The sequence below is a fragment of the Urocampus carinirostris genome, chromosome 8, assembly GCF_059441175.1.
Source record: "Urocampus carinirostris isolate Australia breed hairy pipefish chromosome 8, RoL_Ucar_1.0, whole genome shotgun sequence".
Classification (NCBI taxonomy): domain Eukaryota; kingdom Metazoa; phylum Chordata; class Actinopteri; order Syngnathiformes; family Syngnathidae; genus Urocampus; species Urocampus carinirostris.
In genome coordinates, this window is record NC_142356.1 from 36102728 (window position 1) to 36125519 (window position 22792).

The 22792-nt window shown below is 40.0% G+C and overlaps 1 protein-coding gene and 1 pseudogene across 1 annotated transcript; both read right to left on the reverse strand.

Annotated features, from left to right (window-relative positions):
* Nucleotides 1-311: 311 nt before the first annotated feature.
* LOC148361775 (U2 spliceosomal RNA) lies at nt 312-471 on the reverse strand (annotated as a pseudogene).
* A 9415-nt stretch (nt 472-9886) lies between these two features.
* p4hb (prolyl 4-hydroxylase, beta polypeptide) lies at nt 9887-22685 on the reverse strand. The gene is made up of 11 exons (XM_088342549.1): nt 22328-22685; nt 19796-20002; nt 19147-19280; nt 18153-18290; nt 16242-16346; nt 16039-16164; nt 15762-15962; nt 15567-15687; nt 15021-15202; nt 13790-13927; nt 9887-11058 (listed from the first exon to the last, which is right to left on the reverse strand). Exons 1-11 carry the CDS (start codon nt 22464-22466, stop codon nt 10999-11001), a joined length of 1551 nt encoding a protein of 516 aa, XP_088198675.1. The 5' UTR covers nt 22467-22685; the 3' UTR covers nt 9887-10998.
* Between the last annotated feature and the right edge of the window lie 107 nt (nt 22686-22792).

Here is a 22792-nt window from a genome sequence, read left to right on the forward strand (position 1 = left end):
CATCAAAGTGTCTCACAATGAACATTGTTTGATAAACTTCCATATAAAGGCCTATTTAACGATTTACAGCCACAATTGGGTTAGTGTGACATCTTGACTGTTAACTGTAGTTAAAACTGTGTCCAAAATATTTTAGACTAAACCCTATCTGGGGGGGGGGTTTAAGGGTTATTGATCTATCTTCGTTATTCATTATCCATTATCCGTTATCGGTCAGTTCATAATACACTACAAAGCCTAGGAGCCGGGACACTTACTCTCAGCCAAAAGGCCAAGCTAAGGTCCTAGCCCTAAAGCCTTGCTGCGATCATTGCGAATGCACCGTTCCCGGAGGTACTGCAATACCGGGCCGATGCGTGGAGTGGACAGAGCAAGCTCATATTCCATCTCCAAAATGCAAAAATCAAAGAGGCCAAGCTAAGGACCTAGCATCAAAAGGCCAAGCAAGGCCAAGAAGGCCAAGCTAAGGACCTAGCATCAAGGCCAAGCTAAGGACTTGGCATCAAAGCCTTGCTAAACCCTATCTTAGTCAACAAGTCGTTCAAGCATCGCTGCAATGTTAAATGCATGAAGTATATTTCTACAATTAATTTAATCCCTGAGCCAAATGTACTCACAGAGAGAGCCCCTAGTCTCGACCTCTTGCGGACAGGAATCATACATCTTAAACACGAGGGCATTTCTAGGCCTTTTTAGACTTCAATGCCTTTTGAAATCAAATTTAAGACCAAAAAACAAAAAAACAATTGAAACGGACATAATAAAACATGTTTCGTCCACACAATACATGGTGCCTCGAATACATTACCTGGCAACCGCTTTCATCCATGGCAAAAGACCTTTGTCGGACACTCACTTCTCATAGACACTTGTAAACGTCTCTGTCCAAAGTTATTATTGTATTGCCAAACCTTACATATCTTTGCCTTGGTCTGTTGTTGTAACACCTTACAAAAGGAACATGATTACTTGTTAATGAGTACTGAAACTCAATTTTGATAAAACTATTACTCAACAGTCGTTAAAACATGAGGCGTTAATAATGCTGCATTGATACGAGCCATTGAATGGAATGTCTCATGATTATTCCTACATACTGAAGGATTTTATACATTTGACTATAAAAGATTTTATACAATTGAATACAAGTTACATCTATTGAGTGCAATGAAGACTTTCATTGCCCTGCGATTGGCTGGCAACCAGTTCAGGGTGTCCCCTGCCCACTGCCCGATGATTGCCGGGATGGGCACCAGCACCCCCGCGACCCTACTGAGGATAAGCGGTGCAGCTGATGAGAGGAGAAGACTTTCACCGAGTAGGCTTAAGTTCAATGACAGGTCACGCTGATCCGAATGCGGAATGTTTTGTCTAGTTCTGTTGATAACAAGACTCTGACGCAGGACGACAGGCATTGTTTGGAGAAGTTGTTTCAGTTGATCCAGACATCGGGACACTCTTCTCCGAGATGGTGGAACTCCCGTGGTGGCTTCCCTGGCACGCCCATGGGAGGAGCCGGTACACCAGCTTGAGGAAAATAGTTGACCGATAGGAGGAATCAGGAAAATGAGAGAGGAGACTTGACAGACTCGAACGACACTAATTCGGCCATATTCGATGGAGTTCACTTAGTTAAATTGTGCAAGAAATTAAATCTGCCCCCGTGTGAAAATGCCAGTCTCTTGTCCATCTTTTCCATCAACAAACGAACGCGTATTATTAGGTGAATGTAGGTTGTGTTTGTTTAATGGAATCAGATAACTAATTCGAACAATTTGGTAAACTGTACATTTTAATACTCAAAACCTAACAATGCCTTATGAGTAGACATTCAGTATAACTTTAATCCCACCAGCAACACAACACTGAATACAACATCTGTTGCCTTTTACTATCAAAAAAATATACATAACTGAAGTTACTGTGGCATTATCTCACGCACAGAGTACAACACAATTTTTCCCTACCTTATATACACACATCTAAGCCATTCAAACCATAAAATAAAAATACTGAAATCAGGTAAAATGCTCATATTTGGCCACGTGTCACCAGTAGCTATGGGGAGGGGACATTGCTTACACAGGAACACGTCAAGTCATGTTTATTTGTATAGCTCTTAATCACAAAGAGTCTCAAATGGTTGCACAGACCACATACAGGACTGTCTCAGAAAATTAGAATATTGTGATAAAGTTCTTTATTTTCTGTAATGCAATTAAAAAAACAAAAATGTCATACATTCTGGATTCATTACACATCAACTGAACTATTTCAAGCCTTTTATTATTTTAATATTGCTGAATTTGGCTTACAGCTTAAGAAAACTCAAAAATCCTATCTCAAAATATTAGAATATCATGAAAAAGTACAAAAGTAGGCTATTCAACTAATCACCTGAATCATCTAATTAACTCGGAACACCTTGCAAGGGTTTCCTAAACCTTAAAAACTAAATCACAAATATGGGGAAGACTGATCTGACTGCTGTCCAGAGGACCATCATTGATACCCTCCATCAGGAGGGTAAGACACAAAAAGAAATTTCTCAAAGAGCAGGCTGTTCAAAGCATATCCACAAAAAGTCTGTTGGAAGGGAAAAATGTGGCCGGAAACGCTGCACAACCAAGAGAGATGACCGCAGCCTTAACAAAATTGTGAAGAAGAGCCGCTTCCAGAATTTGGGGGAGCTTCAAAGACAGTGGGCTGAAGCTGGAGTCCAGGTATCAAAAGCCACAGTTCACAGACGTGTCCGGGAAATGGGCTACAATAGCCGTATTCCCATGGTCAAGCCACTTCTGAACTCAAGACAACGGAAGAAGCGTCTGACTTGGGCTATGGAGAAGAAGCACTGGACAGTTGCAGAGCGGTCCAAAGTCCTCTTTTCAAACGAAAGCAAGTTTTGCATTTCATTTGGAAGTCAAGGCGCCAGAGTCTGGAGAAAGGCTGGAGAGGAGCAAAATCCAAGTTGCTTGAAATCCAGTGTGAAGTTCCCACAGTCAGCAATGGTTTGGGGAGCCATGTCAGCTGCTGGTGTTGGTCCACTGTGTTTCATCAAGTCCAGAGTAAATGCAACTGTGTACCAAGAGATTTTAGAGCACTACATGCTTCCATCTGCTGAAAAGCTCTATGGAGATGAGGATTTCATTTTCCAGCATGATCTGGCACCTGCCCACAGTGCCAAAACCACCAGTAACTGGTGCACTGACCATGGCATCACTGTCCTTGATTGGCCTGCTAATTCCCCTGACCTGAACCCCATCGAGAATTTGTGGGGTATAGTTAAGAAGATGAAAGACACCAGACCTACAAATGCAAATGAGCTGAAGGCCGCTATCGAAGCATCCTGGGCATCAATAACACCTCAGCAATGCCACAGGCTGATTGCCTACATGCCACGCCGGATTGATGCAGTAATCCGTGCAAAAGGATTCCCAACCAAGTACTGAGTGCATCAATGGACATTTTCAAATGTTTGATTTAGTTTTGCTGTTATAAAATTATTTTTTTACTTGGTCTGAGGAAGTATTCTAATATTTTGAGATAGGATTTTTGAGTTTTTTTCAGCTGTAAGCCAAAATCAGCAAAATTCAAATAATAAAGGGCTTGAAATAGTTCAGTTGATGTGTAATGAATCCAGAATGTATGACATTTGTTTTTTTTAATTGCATTACAGAAAATAAAGAACTTTATCACAATATTCTAATTTTCTGAGACAGTCCTGTATTATGCAAACCACAGACTATTATGACACCATCCCAAAATCAACATCACAAACGTGAGGTAAGAGTGTGCTGGATTTTAGTCTTTATTAGCAATACACCATTGCTGGAGGGGAAAAAAAAGAACATCATGGACTTTATCCAGAAAAGGAGAAGGACCTATAAGTGGTTTAATGTACAGTGAGAGTGAAGAATATTTGATCCCTTGCTTAGTTTGCCCACTAAAAATAAGAAATGATTCAATACTTTTACAGATTTTTTTCTAACAGAGACAAAATGTATAAGAAAATAACCTAGAATATATTTTATTTCATTTTGATCTCATTGAGGGAAATAAGTTTGATAAATAAGTATGATCTTCTAAGACAGTATGAAACGATCTGCATTTATATAGCGCTTTTCAAGTCAATGACCTCCCAAAGCGCTTTACAATGTGCTCCACATTTCCCAATAGCGGCCTTGCAGTCATGTAAGGCGCTAACCTGCTTATTGGGGGTATTAGGGGTTCAGTGTCTTACCCAAGGACACTTCGACATGTAACACAGACGAGCCAGGATTCGAACTGGGATTCCTTGATCCCAAGACGAGCGCTCTACCTCCTGAGCTACTGCCGCCCCCTATGTTGTTAATGACAAATGACAAAGCGGATATGGATAGTCTTGGCTGTGTTATTGTGCAAACACGCAAGGTTGCACAGGCAGAGACTACAGGTTTACCGCTTCCACAAGTTAGTGCATGTTTTCTTCCATTTATATTATATGGCTAGATTTAGGAGGTCCACTGAGTATAAACAACCACTTTTAACTAATTACTTTCAAGGCAACGCGCTTTTGGGGGTCAGTAATCCTGCGGGTGGGGTGTTATTCAATTGTTCTTTATATTAACTAATAACTACTTTTTCAGTTACACACTCAAAACTGTTCCAACAGCAATGTGCGGGCAGCACAGACAGGGTTGCAACAGCAAGACGGTCTTAGCTTGAGATATTTAAAATGGCGGCGCCCTCTGTTGGCTGCGGCTGCATCGGCTCGCTACAACGGGTCAGGTGTATCGACATTTCGTTCTGTGTACATTGTTACAAAGAATGACAATACAAAGGAAATTATTATTATTATTATTAAAAATGATATGTACATTGGATTTTATTGAACACCTTCAAACTCAATAAAATGAATTAATGTATATGGAACTTATGTGACATACCAAAATTGAGAGTTGATTGAATGAGGAACGACATGAGGGAATTTGGCGCATAAAAATACATTCCGGACTATAAGCCGCTACTTTTTTCCCTAAACTTTCAACCCTGCGGCTTATTCAGTGTTGTGGCCAATTTATGTAATTTGTCTAACGGCCGCCAGCGGCGCTCGAGTACAAAAGGTAAGAATTAGACTGCAACTTTTTAGCTTGTGCACAAATTAAATTAGCTTAGACAAATCATCAGGCAAATTGCAAAAAAAAGGCACACGACGCAGCTTTCAAGCTAAACGCAATCGAACAGTCAAGGAAACAGGACTACCGCACGTAAACTTTGCGAGCGTCATGCTAGCGTGTTTTTGAATAAGGGAGCGTGGGACGAAGTCTATATGACAAAGTCTTTCCCATACTGAAGGAAGACGTCACTTAAAAGAAGATAAGGACGGCTTACCGTGCGGGGGGGTTTTGGGGTTTTTAAGGGTTATTGTTCTATCTTCGTTATTCATTATCCATTATCCGTTATCGGTCAGTTCATTATACGCTACAAAGCCTAGGAGCCGGGACACTTACTCTCAGCCAAAAGGCTAAGCTAAGGTCCTAGCTCTAAAGCCTTGTTGCGATCATTGCGAATGCACCGTTCCTGGGATGTCACAGTTGTATCCACACATAATGCTTACCGTGCTTATTACAAATACGATAAGTTTTTTTTAACAGAGCTGTTCACTGGGTTGAGAGCGTGTGTGTATGTTAGTAGCGTTTTGCTACCCTTCACAGGCACGGTTTGGGATGAAAGTTATATTATTAAAGCTTTGAAAACTCTGTGTACCGTCTTTCTTTGTAAATATGTGTAACCATGTACAATATGCATTTGCAATTGTATATTTTTGTAATGTATTTATTTTAGAAACTTATTGTGATATGTTTTGTACGAGCAAATGAGAATGAAGGGGCGGGGAAAACGCGGACTGACGGGAAGTGGAGTAAAGGTGAGGTGTTTGTGGACGCGGCAGACAATAGTGGATATATATTTTTCCCACCCTTACATTTGGAAATATACACCTTTTTTTCTTGGATTACTTTCAATGGCCACCCGGACTCTGCAGGTCTGCATTAAATTTTAAGTACCGGTATAATTTTCCGTTTATTTTGCCGGCTGTTTTTTGACTTTATCGGGTATGGGTTAATTTCGTGTTTGAATTGCGGTTTTTTTTCAATGTGGCCGCATGCGGCTAATATACAGGTGCGGCTTGTGTATGTACAAAATCCATTTTCCTCCCGAAATGTGGTTGGTGAGGCTTATAATCAGGTGCGCTCTATAGTCCGGAATTTACGGTACTAAAGAAATTGTCAAAATCTTTGTGGCGTTGAAAATTAAACTGCAATTTCAAGCCCTGGCCAAGTGTTTGGCAAGCATGTCTAACAGAGGTTGCACTAACCTCCATATCAAAACTGCCTCAAACTACAATCACGATTGAGACCCCTGCTCTTTAGCACAACAGTGATGGCCTACCTTGAAAGGAGAAACCATAACTGTTCCTTTCCCTTCACTTTAAGAAGGGCTGCTTTAAATTGAGAATGCAATTCAGATTCAGAGATTCAGATCAGATTCAGATCTACTTTATTGTCATTCTAGTACACGTGTATACAGAACGAAATGTCGATGGATCTGACTCCCACAGTTTCCCTCAGTGTCCTTCAGTGTACAGATATAAATAAAGCTGTATTGTGTTATTTACCATAGTGCCGATAGTGCAAGAAGAGACGCTAACCAGATGTGCAAGATGGGCAGTCAGGTTAACAAGTCAGGTACACAGTACCATTATATTGTAAACAATAACACTGTAAGTAATAACACTGTAAGTAACAATAGTGCAGAGATCAAATGTGCAAGGAGTGGCAAGCTATAAAAAAACTGCCACTAGTGCAAAAGTCAAATTAGCAGCCGTTTAGATTTAAGTTAACTATATGCTAGATTGACCATTTAACAGTCTAATGGCCAGGGGGACTAGACTATTGCGGAGCCTGGTGGTCCTGCACCGCACACTGCAGTACCTCTTCCCAGAGGCTAGCAGAGTGAATAGTCCATGATGGGGGTGAGAGGGGTCCCCGGTAATGTTCTTAGCATGGGATAAGCAGCGCTTCTGGCCAATGTCCTGAATGGAGGGAAGTGTAGTCCCGATTATTTTCTCCGCTGTCCTCGTTACCCTCCTCACACTACCCCAGTCGGTAGCGCTGCAGCCTCCACACCACACAGAGATACAGCTGGTCAGGATACTCTCTATGGTGCCCCTGTAGAATGTGATGAGGGATGGTGGGGGCAGGTGGGCTCTCCTCATCCTCCGCAGGAAGTACAGGCGCTGCTGTGCCCTCTTAACCAGAGATGCAGTGTTCACGGACCAGGTGAGTTTGTTTGTGATGTGCACCCCTAGGAACTTGATACTGCTGACAACCTCCACAGCCTTGTTGTTGATGCAAAGTGGGGCATGGTTGGGCTGGTTTTTCCTAAAGTCGACAATGATCTCTTTAGTCTTGTCAACATTCAGGACCAGGCTGTTGTCCTTGCACCAGCCCACCAACTGCTCCACTTCCTCTCTGTAGGCCAGGTCGTTGTCATCCCTGATGAGGCCCACCACCGTTGTGTCGTCAGCATACTTCACGATGTGGTTTGTGGCGGACCTAGGGACGCAGTCGTGTGTCATCAAGGTGAACAGCAAGGGGCTTAGGACGCAGCCTTGGGGGGAGCCCGTGCTGAGGTAGATGACATCTGAACTGTTCTGACCTATCCGCACAGATTGGGGTCTGTCACAGAGGAAGTCCAGCAGCCAGTTCCGCAGGGGGGTGTTGAAACCCAGAAGCCCCATTTTGTCTACCAGATGTTGTGGGATGATGGTGTTGAATGCTGAACTGAAGTCCAGGAACAGCATCCGCACATGGGTGTTCTTCTCCTCTAGGTGTGTCAGGCTCAGGTGAAGCGCAGAGGAGATGGCATCCCTGGTGGAGCGGTTTGTCCTGTAGGCAAACTGAAAGGGGTCGAATGAAGAGGGGAGACTGGAGGTGATGTGCTCTTTAACCAGTCTCTCGAAGCACTTCATTATGATAGGAGTCAGTGCAACGGGCCGGTAATCGTTGAGTGATAAGATCTGGGTTTTCTTTGGCACTGGGATGATGTTGGCAAATTTGAAGCATGATGGTACTTTGGCTTGGTCTAGCGAGGTGTTGAAATTGAATTGCAATGTCTTTAAATTCACCAATCCAGATTTCACTCCAAGTGCCACCTACAGTATGCATACCTGTCAACCTGTACGTTTTTGCCGTACAAAGTACTTTTCTTATGCATTTTAAGGCTTGTACGACGTACAAGAATATCAATGGAAAAACGCAAATTTGTCAATTATGGGTACCATCCGGTATACACCGACTATCACGAAACGGCAAATCAATCAAGTCTAACGAGTTCGCCGCGGTAGCCTCGATCTCTATCGTTTTTTTTCGTTGCAAGGGAAAATACGAAAGTTTGTACGGGCATGGAGCCGTGCAGGTTGACAGGTATGAGTATGTAACATTTTAGCCATAACATATGCTTCATTTCAACTTTTTAGAAATTACTACACAATTTTGTTTCAGAGCTCAAACAGCAGTTGGATGCAACTACAATCAAGCCCAGGTCACAGCAGTGAGACCACAGAATTTTAATCACAGGATCACCAGTGTTATAACACAAAAAGCAGTAGATTCTGTTGAGTAAATTAAACTATAAATGTGTCTTATGTTATCAATTGAGATTCACAGGGTGTGATGTGACTTTATGTTCACCCAATAAGAATAATGTATAGACCTGCTGATAAAACCCAAGGTCCCAAACAGCATCTAGTCATCTGTCCTGGAGTTTAAATGAGCTGGGTTGTTCTCTAACAGATACAGCCCGTTTTGCACATTATGAATGTCACCATTTTTCATCGAGTCAAAACTCATGGTTTAGCTATCCTAATTGACTTTTTAGGCGAAACTAACACATTCGGCAGGAGGAATTATACCAGGATGTCCGTCTTGCAAGACGACAATATAAAGTGTCACTCCGTTCCAAACTCACTTTTATTTTACATGTGGGCAGACTGTATCAAAGTAAGATTGATTCCACAGTTTCTCATTACACTATATTTTGTCACAGCCGCAGAAACTTATACAACTTTTGTTGTGCATTTCACATTAGACGTTCATCCATTCCATTTTTAGCATTATATCAAATTTAATGTCATTGTAACATGTACAATGCACAATTTAACATTTGTTTGGCACCATGATAAAACCTTGTCATATGTCATCTATATGGTTTAGCAATAATACAATAAACATGATGCACACCCACAATTTAGGGTTGTTATACTCAAATATGGTACCTATATAAGTGGGGGCCGCTCTCATGTGGGATGTTGGATTCACAAAAAAAAAAAAAAATAAATAAGATTAATCTACACCCAGCATGGCCAACATGCAGGCCGAATCCAGCCCACCATATATTTGAGTATGTCGAAATATTTTTCTTCAAAACGCAAAAAAAAAAAATGTAAACTAAAGCTCTCTGGTCACTACAGGACAAAGTTTAGTTCGTATAGCGTGTCGTGTTTCAAGTAGAAAACTGCTTTCGCTCAATTGTCAAAATAAGCCAGTTAAACACATTCAATGCCAAAGGTGAAAATATTCCCCATTGCGAATATAGATTTAAAAAATACCCCTCATTATCTGCGATTACATAATGTAGGATAAGTTATTAAATAAGACTAAATAATAAAACTGAAAAACAAAGCTTAAAATTTGATGTTGACATTAGTAATCTGTCCGACCTCAGAATAGAAAGTCAATAGAACAGATCAGCGTTTTAGCATTCCTGATCTAGACCTACATTGAGAATGACACACGGTATAAAGTTAATGTCAAATTAGTCAAGTTCAATAAAAACAGTACACATATTGATTTGGATTTTTTGTTTATTGGCCACCATTTTACATTTCCCAAATCAATCTGGATATGATGGAATGCTGCAAGTATCCCTTACTGCTCTGATGTCAATCAAGTCATCTCAGTACTCATGCCGCATGAGCACACTTTGCATCATACTGACGAGGTACAACTACGTATTCACGACTCAAATGCCACACACTCAAGCACAGCGAATTGTAGTGTACAAGTACATCCAACACAGTTTGCAGAATGGGCAGGGGGGGGGGTTGCTGTGCGACAGCTTCCTCCACTCATCAGATTAGCAAGAGCTCATCTTTGATAGAGTTCAACTGTAGCTCATCATTCTACTTAACCACAAAGAAACTCCAAAGCAGCATGAACACAGTGCGACTTTTAGAACCGACTCCCAAAAGAAACTTTCATGGCCTGAGTGTGTATCCAAGTGCCAAAAGTGCCCACATAAGGCCAACTGGCTACAACTGGGCATGATGGTCAAACATAAAAATTCTAAAAACAACTGTTTATGAAATTAAATAAAAATGTTCAACCCCCAAAGTTAGCGTTTTGCCCTCAGAAATGAGTCAGTAGTCCCCATGTAAAAAAGGCGTTAAATTTTTTGGGGGAAGGGGATGACAAGGCTGCGCGACAGTAGACTCCGCCACCACTGAAAACAAAATTAGGGTTTAGCTACACATTAAGAGGGAGCGAGGAGAGGTGTTTTTGCTACAGTTCAAATTATTTTAGCGGATTAAAAATAGATGGATAAGGCCTTTCTCCCCCTGGAGAATCCACTCCTTACAAAAGCAATTTTACACTAAATGCATACAGACTCATCATAGAGGCTACGGTGCTTGTTGGGAGAGTAAGGAGCAAAACAAATGTTTAAGTTTCTCAATTGCAATAGTTGAAACGAATCTGGCCCAAAACTAGCATGGAGCTTTGCAAAGGAATCATCACCGTTATGGAGATGTGTGGGCCCCCTCGTTCAAATACAAAAAACAGGAAAAACAAACCATGAAACAATGACTGGTGGACTTAAAGGCAGAGATGGGGGCTCAGTGGTGGCAGCAAGGGCATAGAAAGAGTTGACTCGTGTCTGGAGAGGACTTCTACCAGGTTTTTAGAACTCATCGTGCCCTTGTGTCAAATGATCCGAGTCTTCATCTTGACCATCCAAATCCTGGAAATCAGAAAACAATGATAGCATCAATTGATAAAAAAGCAAAAATACTAACCTGCTTGTTTGTTTCCAAGCCACTATGTTTTCTACATTTTAAACAGTTTCTCCAAATACAGTGCAGCTTATTTTTCCTCGTGGCAGATGGGCACAATTTTTGCCAAGTGATTTGAATGTCAAAATGAATTCAATGAAAAGCGGGTAAACGGCAGCTAAATGCCTATTCAGCTAATTAGTGACGCTCATGAATGAACAAACGAGATTCCCTCCATCGGAATAAAGATCTTGGTCTGAGATGTCTCGGAAAACAAATTGTGCCACGATTAAGACACTCCTTTGCTGACTAACCCCCGCTGTCAAAATTAAATACGCGCGAAACAAATTACACATTAAAGTTAAGAATCTGAAAAGTAGTGTCAGCTGCTTTATCCATCAGTAGCAGCAAGTGACCAGTTATGGGGTAATTTCTTTTCCTAATGTGACGTCACAATTTTCTGTCCAATAAGTGTTTTAATCGCGGCACAATGGGTTAAAGATTTTTTTTTTAATCTTAAAAGGAATTAGTGTTAGTTCATTTTCATGGCTGTGACTTTAAATCTGGTGTTGCTCAGATAAAAAAAAAAATAGATCAGTTCTTTAATTTGCACATTCCGTTTTTAATGTGTGTTCTATAGTCCAAAATTCATGACATATTTCATCGTCTTGTCCAATCCATTCACTGTTTGGGGGCAGGGCTCACACACTTGCTTGAGCAAAGGAGGCTAATATTAGCTGCGAGAAGTGCACGTGTGCCACTGCATGTTTAGGTCAGAACTTAGTTAACAGCTGGGTATGATATTTGTGGACCTAGGTGGGCTCCACTGAAATTGAGACTTCAGCAAAGGCACTGTGCCAAACATTTCCCGTTTAAAAGGGGCCTGTAGTGCTCATTATCCTGACACAATTACAACTTTAGTTGGCCTGTTTGAAATGTTTTGACCACTTGCATTTTCATGCAAATTATTTTTAAAGGCAAAATGTCTACACTAGTTTTATTTTGGTATTGACTAATTATCACCCAGATTTCAAAAACATGAAAGTCAGAGCACAAAATTGTCCACAGGTATGAGTGATTTATCAGACTGGGATCCCAAAATCAGATTGGACCTTTCAGGTATTTGGAAAATTTTGATCCAGTCGCAAATAGGGCTGCAATGATTAATCGACGTTGTCCACAAAAGCGACCGTAGTTGACAATGAAATTCTTTGTCCATTATTGCCAGACACTTCCAAGAGTGAAGCATCTTTTACATGAATATATTTTTTTTTTACCGCGATTCACTCATGCAAATTAGCATCTTAGGCAGTAACATACAGAAATGGCCGTGTCAACATCAAGTAGAAGCACCAAAACCTAAGTTCGAGCATTTTAGCCTGAATGCGTATCGTGGCAGTGACTCACAAACATTTGAAGAGTATGTCGGACAGTTTAACAAGACTGAGTCTTTACTCACCGGGAGGAATATTCAACAGTCAGATGCGGGTTTGATGTCATGCATTGTGCATTCAATGTGTATAATTCACTATAAAAGAGGTTGAGCCAGGCAGTGCCAGACAAACATTAAAAATTAAATGCATGCAAGGAAAAAAAAAAACGTCAGTTTAAACTGATTTCAACCTTGAGAATTTTTAGGTGCTTCTTGACATACTTTGCAGTTGACAATTTGTTAAATTTACTGTTCTATTACTGCAACTGAGCCCGTTCTGGATTTACAGGGATAATGTACTTTTTATTCATTTGCCTGTCCCTTATGTTTGAACAAACAGGGTTTAAGTGAATTTTTAAATTATGTACAAATCAGCAGTATGTTCAATAAAATGATTAAAACAACTTCATGACATTTAATAAAAAGAATGATCTGATTATTCCACTAATCGTTTCAATAGTTTGAATAGTAGACTTGAAATAGTTGCCAAGCACGATTTGTGCTTGATAGAAACGATATACTACCCATTTTGACCAACATTGGCTAGTTGTGGCTGTGGAGACGAGGTCAGAAAAGTAAATGCAACTAGTAATGAAGGAAAAACTTTAGACTGCCGAGTAACTATGATGTAAACCTACAGAACATACATAATCGGAAACGCCAACCAAGCACCCAGGGCAATTTGATTGGGCGAGTGGATCTTTGCACACACACATCCTCACGCCTCTGTGCCAGAAGGAGAACAAAAATCCATGAACTTTGTAGTATTTTACAAGAGAACTCTGCACCTTTTTTGAAACCATTTATTACGGACAAAAATGAACCTCCTGAAGTAACTGCAGGAGGGAGACAAATTTTGAACGGTTATACTTTTTTGATATGGGACAGAGGCTCTAGCATTAATATTTCATCAATTTTATCAGCCCACCAAATGCCAGTGAAATAAAAAGCATTTAGTAAAGACGTTTGGCAGTTGTTGAATTTAATTTTTATATGATATTGTTCTCAAAAAGATCTAAATATTTTGATTGTATAGCTGTGCTAACAGCTCTCACAAAGATTTTACATAACTTGAAACAACAAATTGTTGGCCAATTAAAACGTATTCTACAAGTTACACGATACAAAGCTAGATATTACAGAAATTAAAAATGTGTTCTTTGCAGTTGCAGGGATGTTAAAAAAATAATCAAGTGGATTACTACTTTTGTAGGCAGTGCACCTCGCAGATTTGCATGTCAGAACACATCAAGCTTTATCAGCCTCACCTCGGGATCAAAGTCGTCTTCGTTATCCTCATCATCATCATCATCATCATCATCAGCTGGGGCACCTCCCTCCTTACCACCACTCTCCAGGAACTTTGTTAGGCCTTCTAGTGTTCTCTCACCATTGTAGTCAATCACCTGCTCCCAAAAATAAGTACTCAAATCACTGCAATAAAAATCTGCAAAGAGTTATGTTCGAGTAGTGATGGCAAGCGCATGTGGAAAAGACAAATCTCAATTGCTTTGAGTAACCGATGACATGCATTTCCAAGGCCAGTGCAGGCAGTTTCACAAGCAGGAATACATTAGTGGATAAGATTTTTTTTACCCAAAAGTAACTTTATACACAAGTCTAGCAGTAATGTTTTACTGCTTTTTGCGCATTGATCAGATGAAAATACCGCCAACCACATATTTTGACAAAGAAACTTTTGGCCATCGTTACTAAAACCTTATCACTTGCGGACGTTTAATATATACAGTAATTCTCGATGTATCGAATGCAGAGGAGAGCCGCCTCTTTATTACTTGCCCTGCCCATACTGATACTTGAGTAAAGCATTGCAGTTTTGTGCAATCATCAATATCTAGGAGTTGTAAAGTTTCAATTATATTGGTACGCATTGGAGGGCAACTTCAGCTGTGGAGAAGAAACGTTCTGCATAGGACACCTCTTTCAAGTTGTACTTCATGGAAATCGATTAACTAGCCTTAAATTAACTGTACCAGAGACAAATTGTTGAGAATGAAGAAAACAATAGTCCTGAAAGGTGAAAATAAATCATAACAGGGCGATGAGGGAAACTTCTTTGGTGTATTTGATGATAAATTGGACATTAAATATTGTGGATTTTATTTTGGTAACGTGTTCAAAATTTGCATTGTCAAGATTTTGTTTCGATCTTGGCCAAATGAATTCACGTTTGTTACGCAGTTTGAGCAGGGAAAGTGCTACAATTGTACACAGATTCCTAATTAAAAAATTAGGGGTACACATTAAGACTAGTATGAGTTATGTACAAATAGTAAATAAAAAATAAGCTTGAGGTCAGTAGGCTTGCATTTCGACAAAGACTGCCATGCCCAAACAAATGTGTCGAGGAAAGGAGCAATTTAACAACATCAATGGAGTTTACAGATGCTCAAGAAAAACAGATTGCAGTGGGTGTGTTTTATGAAATTGTCTACATAGTTCACAAGTGTTATCAACTTGTAAAAATGAGTGCAATACCGTGCGCTCTTCACCGATGGGGAAGAATTTAAGAGTAGGGAAGCTGTGAACTTTGACGGCCTCAATTTCGTTGGCTGTTGAATCCATCTTGGCAACAATGATGTCTGCACTGTCCTTGTACTTCTCTGCCAGCTTCTCCCAAATGGGATTCAGCTGCTTGCAGTGGCCACACCATGGAGCGTCTGAAATGAGGATGTCAAGTGGAAATCTGAACTCCACACTTCATTCAAAACACTTTGGTTTAGACAACAGCACAGACACATTCAGCTAAATGGCACAGAGTCCTTATGTGTGGCTTAGCACAGGCAAATCTGTGTGCTATTTATACACGTCTCTTTTCAGCGACCGTCTCTGGTAACAATTCACAGCAGGAGAAGCTATGACTGGAACCATGACTGATATGAAAAGGGCTTGGCTGGGATACAGAACTAGGCTCAGGGCCCCTAGTGACATTTTAAAAAGGTAAGGCCTTTGTTTTAAAAACTTAGGACAATTTCCTATCAAAAGCAGTTTACCAATGATTTGTGTAAAAAGGCAAAATCTTACAGAATTCAACAAAGACATTCTTCTTGGAATCAAACGCCACCTCCTCAAAGTTCTTGCCGACGAGAACCTTGACTGGGTTCTTGTCCCAATCTTCAGGAATGTCCTGGCTCATCAAATGGGGCTTTTGGGACCCAAAATAAATGTTACTTCATGTGCCATCTTCTGGTCTCAAACCAGAGTTGACAGAAAGTTTACCTTTAGTTTCTTGTTTGTGAATTGTGTGCAGAAATTAATAATGCCCTCTGCGGTGATGTCGCTGCTCTCTGGCTTGTACTTAGTCATCTCCTCCTCCAAGGTGATGAGGCGGATCGCTGGGCACTCTTCTTTCTTCAGGCCAAAGAATTCCAGGATGCGCTGATTGTCGTCCAGACTGCTATCAATGAAAATGAATAGGATCTGGAAAGGCAGCCGGACATGACCCGAGTAAATAAAATTGATGAGGTACTTTGGAGACCATTGCAGTGTTTCTTACCTGCCCTTTAAATGACTCTGCAGCCTTTTTGAACTGGTCCATTTTGTCCTGAAAGTCTGAGGAGTCTTTGGGCAAGAACATGAGAATGTGGGACTTGATCTCACCCCCAAAGATTTTCGGGGCATTCTGTGCATGACAAAGATTAATCAAACACATTGTTGCGCTGCTGGCTACTTTGGAAGGAAATAGATATTACCGCTTACCTGCTCAGTGAATTCTATGACAAGAGGTAACTGGTTGTCTTTGACAAACGACAAGATGCGCTCTTTTGTAAGGTCTCCGTCAAAGGTGTTGCGGCCCTCATCAAACTAAAGCACATACAAGACAATATGTTACAAAGACAACTTACCAAATACCTAGGGTTCCCCTACTTCCAAGTTCAGGGCAAACAATTTTAATCACTTGTTAAAGATAATTAGTTAAATTAGAAATCTGCACAACAGCAAAGCACCTTCTGGCAGTCATTTAAGCAGTGATTGGCTGCGGGATTTAAGATCCTGTTGTGATAAGCCATTCGCCCATTTACAGTTGCTGCTTTGGGAAAGCTTGCTTGACTGCAGACCAAGAAATCACGCGAGAATTATTTTCTTCATTAAGCTGGGGCTTTCAGGAGGCTACATGGCAAACAGGAAAGATTTGCACTGAAGGCTTAGCACCAAAGAGCTTGGCTGAATAGATTAGAGCTAAGGTTACAAATAATCAACTAAAATTGCTTAAGCTCAGCAAAATGACACTTGAATATCTAGCTGCAATTCATATTGCTTTACACAATAGATAAATGCAGCAACATTTTATCACCCTTTTGGGATCTCTTCTCATACAAGTGATACCAGTCTCATTCCAATGTCATGCCATCCAGTTAAAAGTGGAGTGAAGGATTTGAAAACTTAAAGCAGCAATCATGACTGACCAAGGGCTATTCAAATAAACATGACTTGAAGCCAGGAGAAGGAGGCAAAGTATATTGCTTAGACGCGCTCGAAAACTTTTTTTGGGGGGTATAATCCTAAAAAAGTATAAGCAGGCAAGTGCAAATTAAACATAAGGACTCTAAACTCAGATGGCCATTGTTAAGAGATAATTTTCAACTTTAAAGACAAACGACATAGCCCACCTTTAACCTTGTCAACAGGCATGTGCCTCCTATACTCAGATGAAAAAAAAAAATCACAAATTCACAAGACCAGGTACTGCCAATTGGACACCAAGTGAGCATTCCATGAAAGAAATACCTCATATGAGGTTCCGTGACTGAAAACTCGAGTATTAAACACCTTACCTTAGTGAATTGCGACCAAGCAATTACACAATGACTGTAAAGTATGAGAGTTACATGACCTTTTGGCCAAATGCTAAAATTTCCTGCTTGCTTCATCTTTGGACCTTGACCTTTTTTGAAAGACTTTAGTATAATGGTCTGATATCTGAACTGTTAGAGCTAACCGACTTGAACAGAGTTTGATTTTAAGCCCATTATCTTTCTGCAATATGAAGATTGAGCAACCAATTTAAACATTTTCATTAACAAATTATTTTACCTTAATATGCAGTTCAAGATATGGCCACTATTTTGTCATTGCCACCAACATGTGTGCTCCGATCATTTCAAAGTACCCAGAACAACCCAACAGAATGAGCATGTTGTGAAGTGAAACATGAAGAGTTGGTTTCTGTTAACTTCGGCTAAACAAACCAGCACCAGCTGTGTGGGACAAAAAAAAAAAAAAAATCCGCCCATCATAATTACATTGGTTATCACATTTAAAAAGGAAATTCTCGCCACCCAATAAAGTTCCCACTGAAAAACTTTAAAAATCCTATAAGTCAGCAGGGATACATACATGTTTAGTTGCAAAGATAACTATTTCCCATCACATGCTTCAAAAAATACTGCATTATTTTATTTTACTTGTCAAACCTGTGACCAAAAACCTCAGTGTCTTCCAGTGCACCATGCAATAGAAGTAATGTGAAAATGTGGGTACACCCCTCCCTCAATTTGACCTCACCACATAATGGTCAAGGAATTAAAATGTAAAATATACAATTGTACTTTACAGCGCAACACTTGCGCTACATTTACAGGTGGCAGTGACAAACAAATGTGCGCTCACCTTCTTGAAAAGAACAATGCCATCTTTGGAGACCTCAAATTTGGAGAAAACTGCCTCATCTGAGGCAATACCAAACGGAACGTCTTCCACTGCTTCAGCTGCTTTCTCAAAGGCCTTGGCCCCAGCAGAGTCCACATCCTACAGACAAAGATTTGTCAGTGTTGCAAAAGCTTAGAAACAGGGAAAATAAACACTTTGCAAAACTGACTTAAGTTGATTGTCAGACAATTTTTATGCATCCTTTTCATTTTATTCTTTGATTTATCGCGATTTTGAATTGAATCAAAATAATGTTAAATGGACTGGGTTAAGTTATTTGGAACTTGAAAGCATGTTTTTTTTTCTTTGACACTTCAAAATGCAGGCAAGCACACCTGTGCATTATTTAAACAATAGTATTTAAACAGTTTACCTTCTGCAACTTGTCAACTCATGACATAAACCCAATGGAAATGGGAGCGCATAAGCAACCACCTGCCAAATAGGCTGTTGATGGCAAACAACCACTGAAGTGGGACAATGTTAGAGGACCTCCTTTGATTACTACTACAAAAGATTTGACACCCAAATATGTACCAAAAATAGCATTCATGAATAGCACCAGAGTGTCTGACGATTTTTGAACATTGTAGAACATAACTGATACAAATATCTAGGTGAAATTATGTAATTCAAGGAAACATTTTAACATTAAGTTAGCATCTTAACAATCTTTAAGCTTCAGGTACTTAAATTGTCCTCTAGACTTAAACCAGTGTGCCATTTTTGTAACCTTACAAATTGTGTCAACTACAGTGGAAAATAATTCCATTTTTGTTTAGCCATTTTAAAAACGCATTAAAAATATTGAAATCGCAATAAAATGTATTAAATAATTCCTCAAATAATAGTTTCATAATATGAATTGTAACCCTGAATCATACTCAAATTGTGAGAAGCCCAAAGATTTCCACTGCAAGTTATGATGGAACCTGGACTTTCGAAAGGTTCTCACCTTAAAGAATCCAATGACCACAACATCATGGTCAGCTATGAGGGACTGCGCAGCTGTAACATCAGTCAAAGTGGCAACTGCGGGGCCTGTGCGCTTTTTCAGCCAGTTGACGAAGTCATCTGCTTGCCTTCCAGCTTAGACCAAGTAAAAAAAGCATTTGTAATACTTTTAGATCAAGGAATATTTGGATTGAAGATAAATGATCTAGAACTTACAAAACCTTCTAAACCTAGTTTTAAAAGATCTCCTTTTAAAGCAACATTGCTTGACCCAGAAAGGAGTGTACTACTAGGTCACGCTGAATCGTGATACTTTTCAAATACTTTGCCAAAAGTCTGTCTCAAGTCGTGTCCGGTGGCTAAAAAAAATATGTCAAATGAAAGTACGACTAGGCCACTGGGCAGACGTGACTGACTACATTTGGCCAAGGAGCATGAGGCACCTCACGCATGCTACTTAAGCCAAGCAAACTAGAGTAACACAACTGCTGGAATATCTAATTGCAATGTCTCAGAGTTTCCGAGCAAAGATGGACGTTGGTAGGTGTATTCCTGCCCTACTTAAGAAGCATACATTATGCCAAACCAATAATATGTTAGTGTGATAGAAAGGGAAAACCCTCAAAAATAAAAGACGAGAATAATCTTACCAGAGTACTCTTTAGGGGATGCCTTGTCTCCACCCTTGAAGAACTTTATGGTGGGGTATCCACGCACACCGAACTCTTGAGCCAGCTCAGTCTCTTCAGTCGCATCAACCTTACCCAGTCGGATGGTTGAACCCTCCGCCTTCAGCATGCCAGCTGCCTTTGTATACTCTGGGGCCAGGGCTTTGCAGTGACCACACCATGGAGCGTCTGAAAAGTACCAGACAGTATGAAATTAGGTTGGATGCACATTTGAAAGTGTTTGAATACCTACACGCTGATGGAGGTGTGGCTTGTTAAATGACCACAAAAGATTAGTAACCAATCCATCACATTACAGTCATTCAAATTACTCCATCTATGTTTGCTATGAGTATTTCATGATAAAGAACATTTGTTTAATCTTGATTGCTGCAGTTCTGTGCCCGTTTGTGGTTTGACATAGAAAATACTTTGGCACCATCGTGTGGCAGTCAGTGGAAATAAAAGGTACAAATCAATCCTACTAGCCAAATACCACTCAGTTGCAAGGTGTGCCAAATATGGGTTTGTTTCAAAGGGAAGCATAATCATTTAGAATGGGTACCGCTAACCGATTTTACTGAATCATAAAGAGCAACATGTTGACACGAAATGTTGCCTTTTTAATCAATGAACACATTTGTACAGTTGAGTCGTCAACGACACACCACAGGTGCAATTTGTCACATCTAACACGCCCAGTAATTTTGCTACTGTTTTTTTTTTCCTAGACCAGCTCTGTTGAACTCAGACAAATAATTGCTTGATGGGACACTAACAAACATGTAGTCAGGCTTTCACTGTGGGGCAATCACTACACCCAGAAAACTTTAATGCTAGTAACAGAACATATTACCTTAATAACACGTATTTTTTCTTTAGAACAAACATGTAACATTGACAATCGAGCATTTATTTCACAATTTACTCCTCAAAACACATCTGCAGCCCTTCACTTTAAGAATATCCATTAGTACCAAGTGGTTTGTTTTTGGGCTGATTGGTTAGAAGTTGTAATGTGCACAACAAGTTCAATGTCAAAGGTAAAATGTAACAACAATGTCCAAATGGAGTTTTATGTATATTGATCTATTGAAAATGTTCAATAATTCGATCCCTTAATCATATACATACCTCTTAGATAAGAAATTGTCCTCTTAACATCAGCTTATTTGCAATGTAACACCCTTATTAAAAAAATGTGTTAAATCAAAAATCTCAAGTATTTTACCAAAATGTGTTAGTCTTCGTTTATTTCAGCATTTTCAAAACTCCTTGAAATTGGTCAGCACACATATGGATATTAATTTGACATATGAACATTTTGAAAGCCTTGTTAAAAGAATTTTGGATGTTTTATGGCCAGACGCCAGTGATGTGCTTTCACTTTGTAAGATATAAACATTGACAGTTTCCTGAAAAAGTATATAGACCAAGCCAGTGACTAAATTTGCAAAAAGTTGTTTTTCAAACAATGATATATGAATTCAAGTAGACGAAATATGAACCGTGGACCTCTTAAGCAAATTAATATGGGCAACTCTGAAGCATGGTGGTTTTGAAAGCTGCAAAAAAGTGCGTACAGTACTGTATTAAATGCTTCAGTGTTGCACTCTAAAAGTGTTATAAATTCGAAGATGCAAGTCAACTTTGTATGTACTGTCAGATTAAAAACAAAAAGTCATCCTTTGATGACATGACAGGACTCCCAACATTGCATTACAATAAAGCCTTATTTGCTGAACAGACTTTGTAAATACGGTCAAGAACTTAAACAGTAACCGTCACTATAGTGTCACAGAAAAGCTGCATCTGTGTGCGATCTTGAGTAAATACGCTGCTTTACATTGATAAAGTACACGTCAGCATCGCATCATAATAAAACTAGTTGCTGTGCGATTTGTGTAAATACTCCCGCGAACTTTGATGAAGTACACGTTGACATCGTCACAACTCCAGAGATCCCACCCATCTGAGAAATACGTGTGCAAACAAAGCTTCTGAACTTCAACTCACTTGCCTGACCCATCCATGAGCGTCTGGACGAAAACCACATTATCTAAACAAGAGCATATCTGAATCGGGGGACAATTAACTACAAATACGTGTTTCATGCAACACCAATGCTCAAATTAGAAGCAAACTAAAAATACACAGTCCCACAATCAAGTAGTATCAAAATGTTGTTGTACGTAAAACACACTTGTGAATTATTTTTAAAAGTTTAATAATTCAGTATAGGTTCCAGGACATGCACACAGATAAAAATATAAAGGGGGGCCAGGGGGCGAGAAATGTGTGATAGTAAATTATCAAGAGGAGGAAGTGATAGTTAAAAATGCCATACAGTATAGAGTCAATTACGGCGCAACCCGTCGAACCTGACAAGGTTAGCACTAATTACGACTGGCTAATTTGCTAGCACGCCAACTTGACAACCCGGCCGGGGGAGATGAGGTAGCCAAATTTTCGGTAACGAGAATTTCATCGACTTTTCAAAAATGTCATACTCACAGAATTCTACCAAGAGGTCTGGGTGAGCTAGGAGTGCCTCTTCGAAGTTGCTCTTCTTAAGGACCAGAACGTCTTCTTCTTCTGTGATTTCAGCCCTAATGGCTATAGCTAACGTCAACAGGATGATAAACTTGAGCATGTTGGCCTTCGTCTTCGGGAATAAGAAAAGGGGGGAAAGCGGTCGGGTATATATGGTGCCCAAAAAATTGGTCCTTTAAAGTGGCTCGTTAATTGCTTGCTCGGGTTTGTTGGAATTAGTTAGCTCAGTAATTTATGTCTACCGCTACTAACGTGGCAGTACGAGCAGAAAGCAGAAGGGTCAGCGACAGTGCGCATGCGTATTTATTCAGCGCTTAGCTGTTCGTGTTGAAATGTGACTGGACCGCAGCTGTCCGCACCTGGAAGTGAAAGCCACGTTCACTAACGTCACTGGCTACGTTTTAATTCTTTATTCAAATGACCAAA

Bases quoted from the DNA above. Each gene is read 5' to 3' on its own strand.
- p4hb (XM_088342549.1), bottom strand. From the start codon at position 22,466: ATGCTCAAGTTTATCATCCTGTTGACGTTAGCTATAGCCATTAGGGCT. The intron at 19,281-19,795 runs GTAAGATTATTC...ACTTGGTCTAAG, and splicing joins ATCCCCTAAAGAGTACTCTG to CTGGAAGGCAAGCAGATGAC. The intron at 15,203-15,566 runs GTAAGATTTTGC...TCCTCATTTCAG, and splicing joins GAATGTCTTTGTTGAATTCT to ACGCTCCATGGTGTGGCCAC.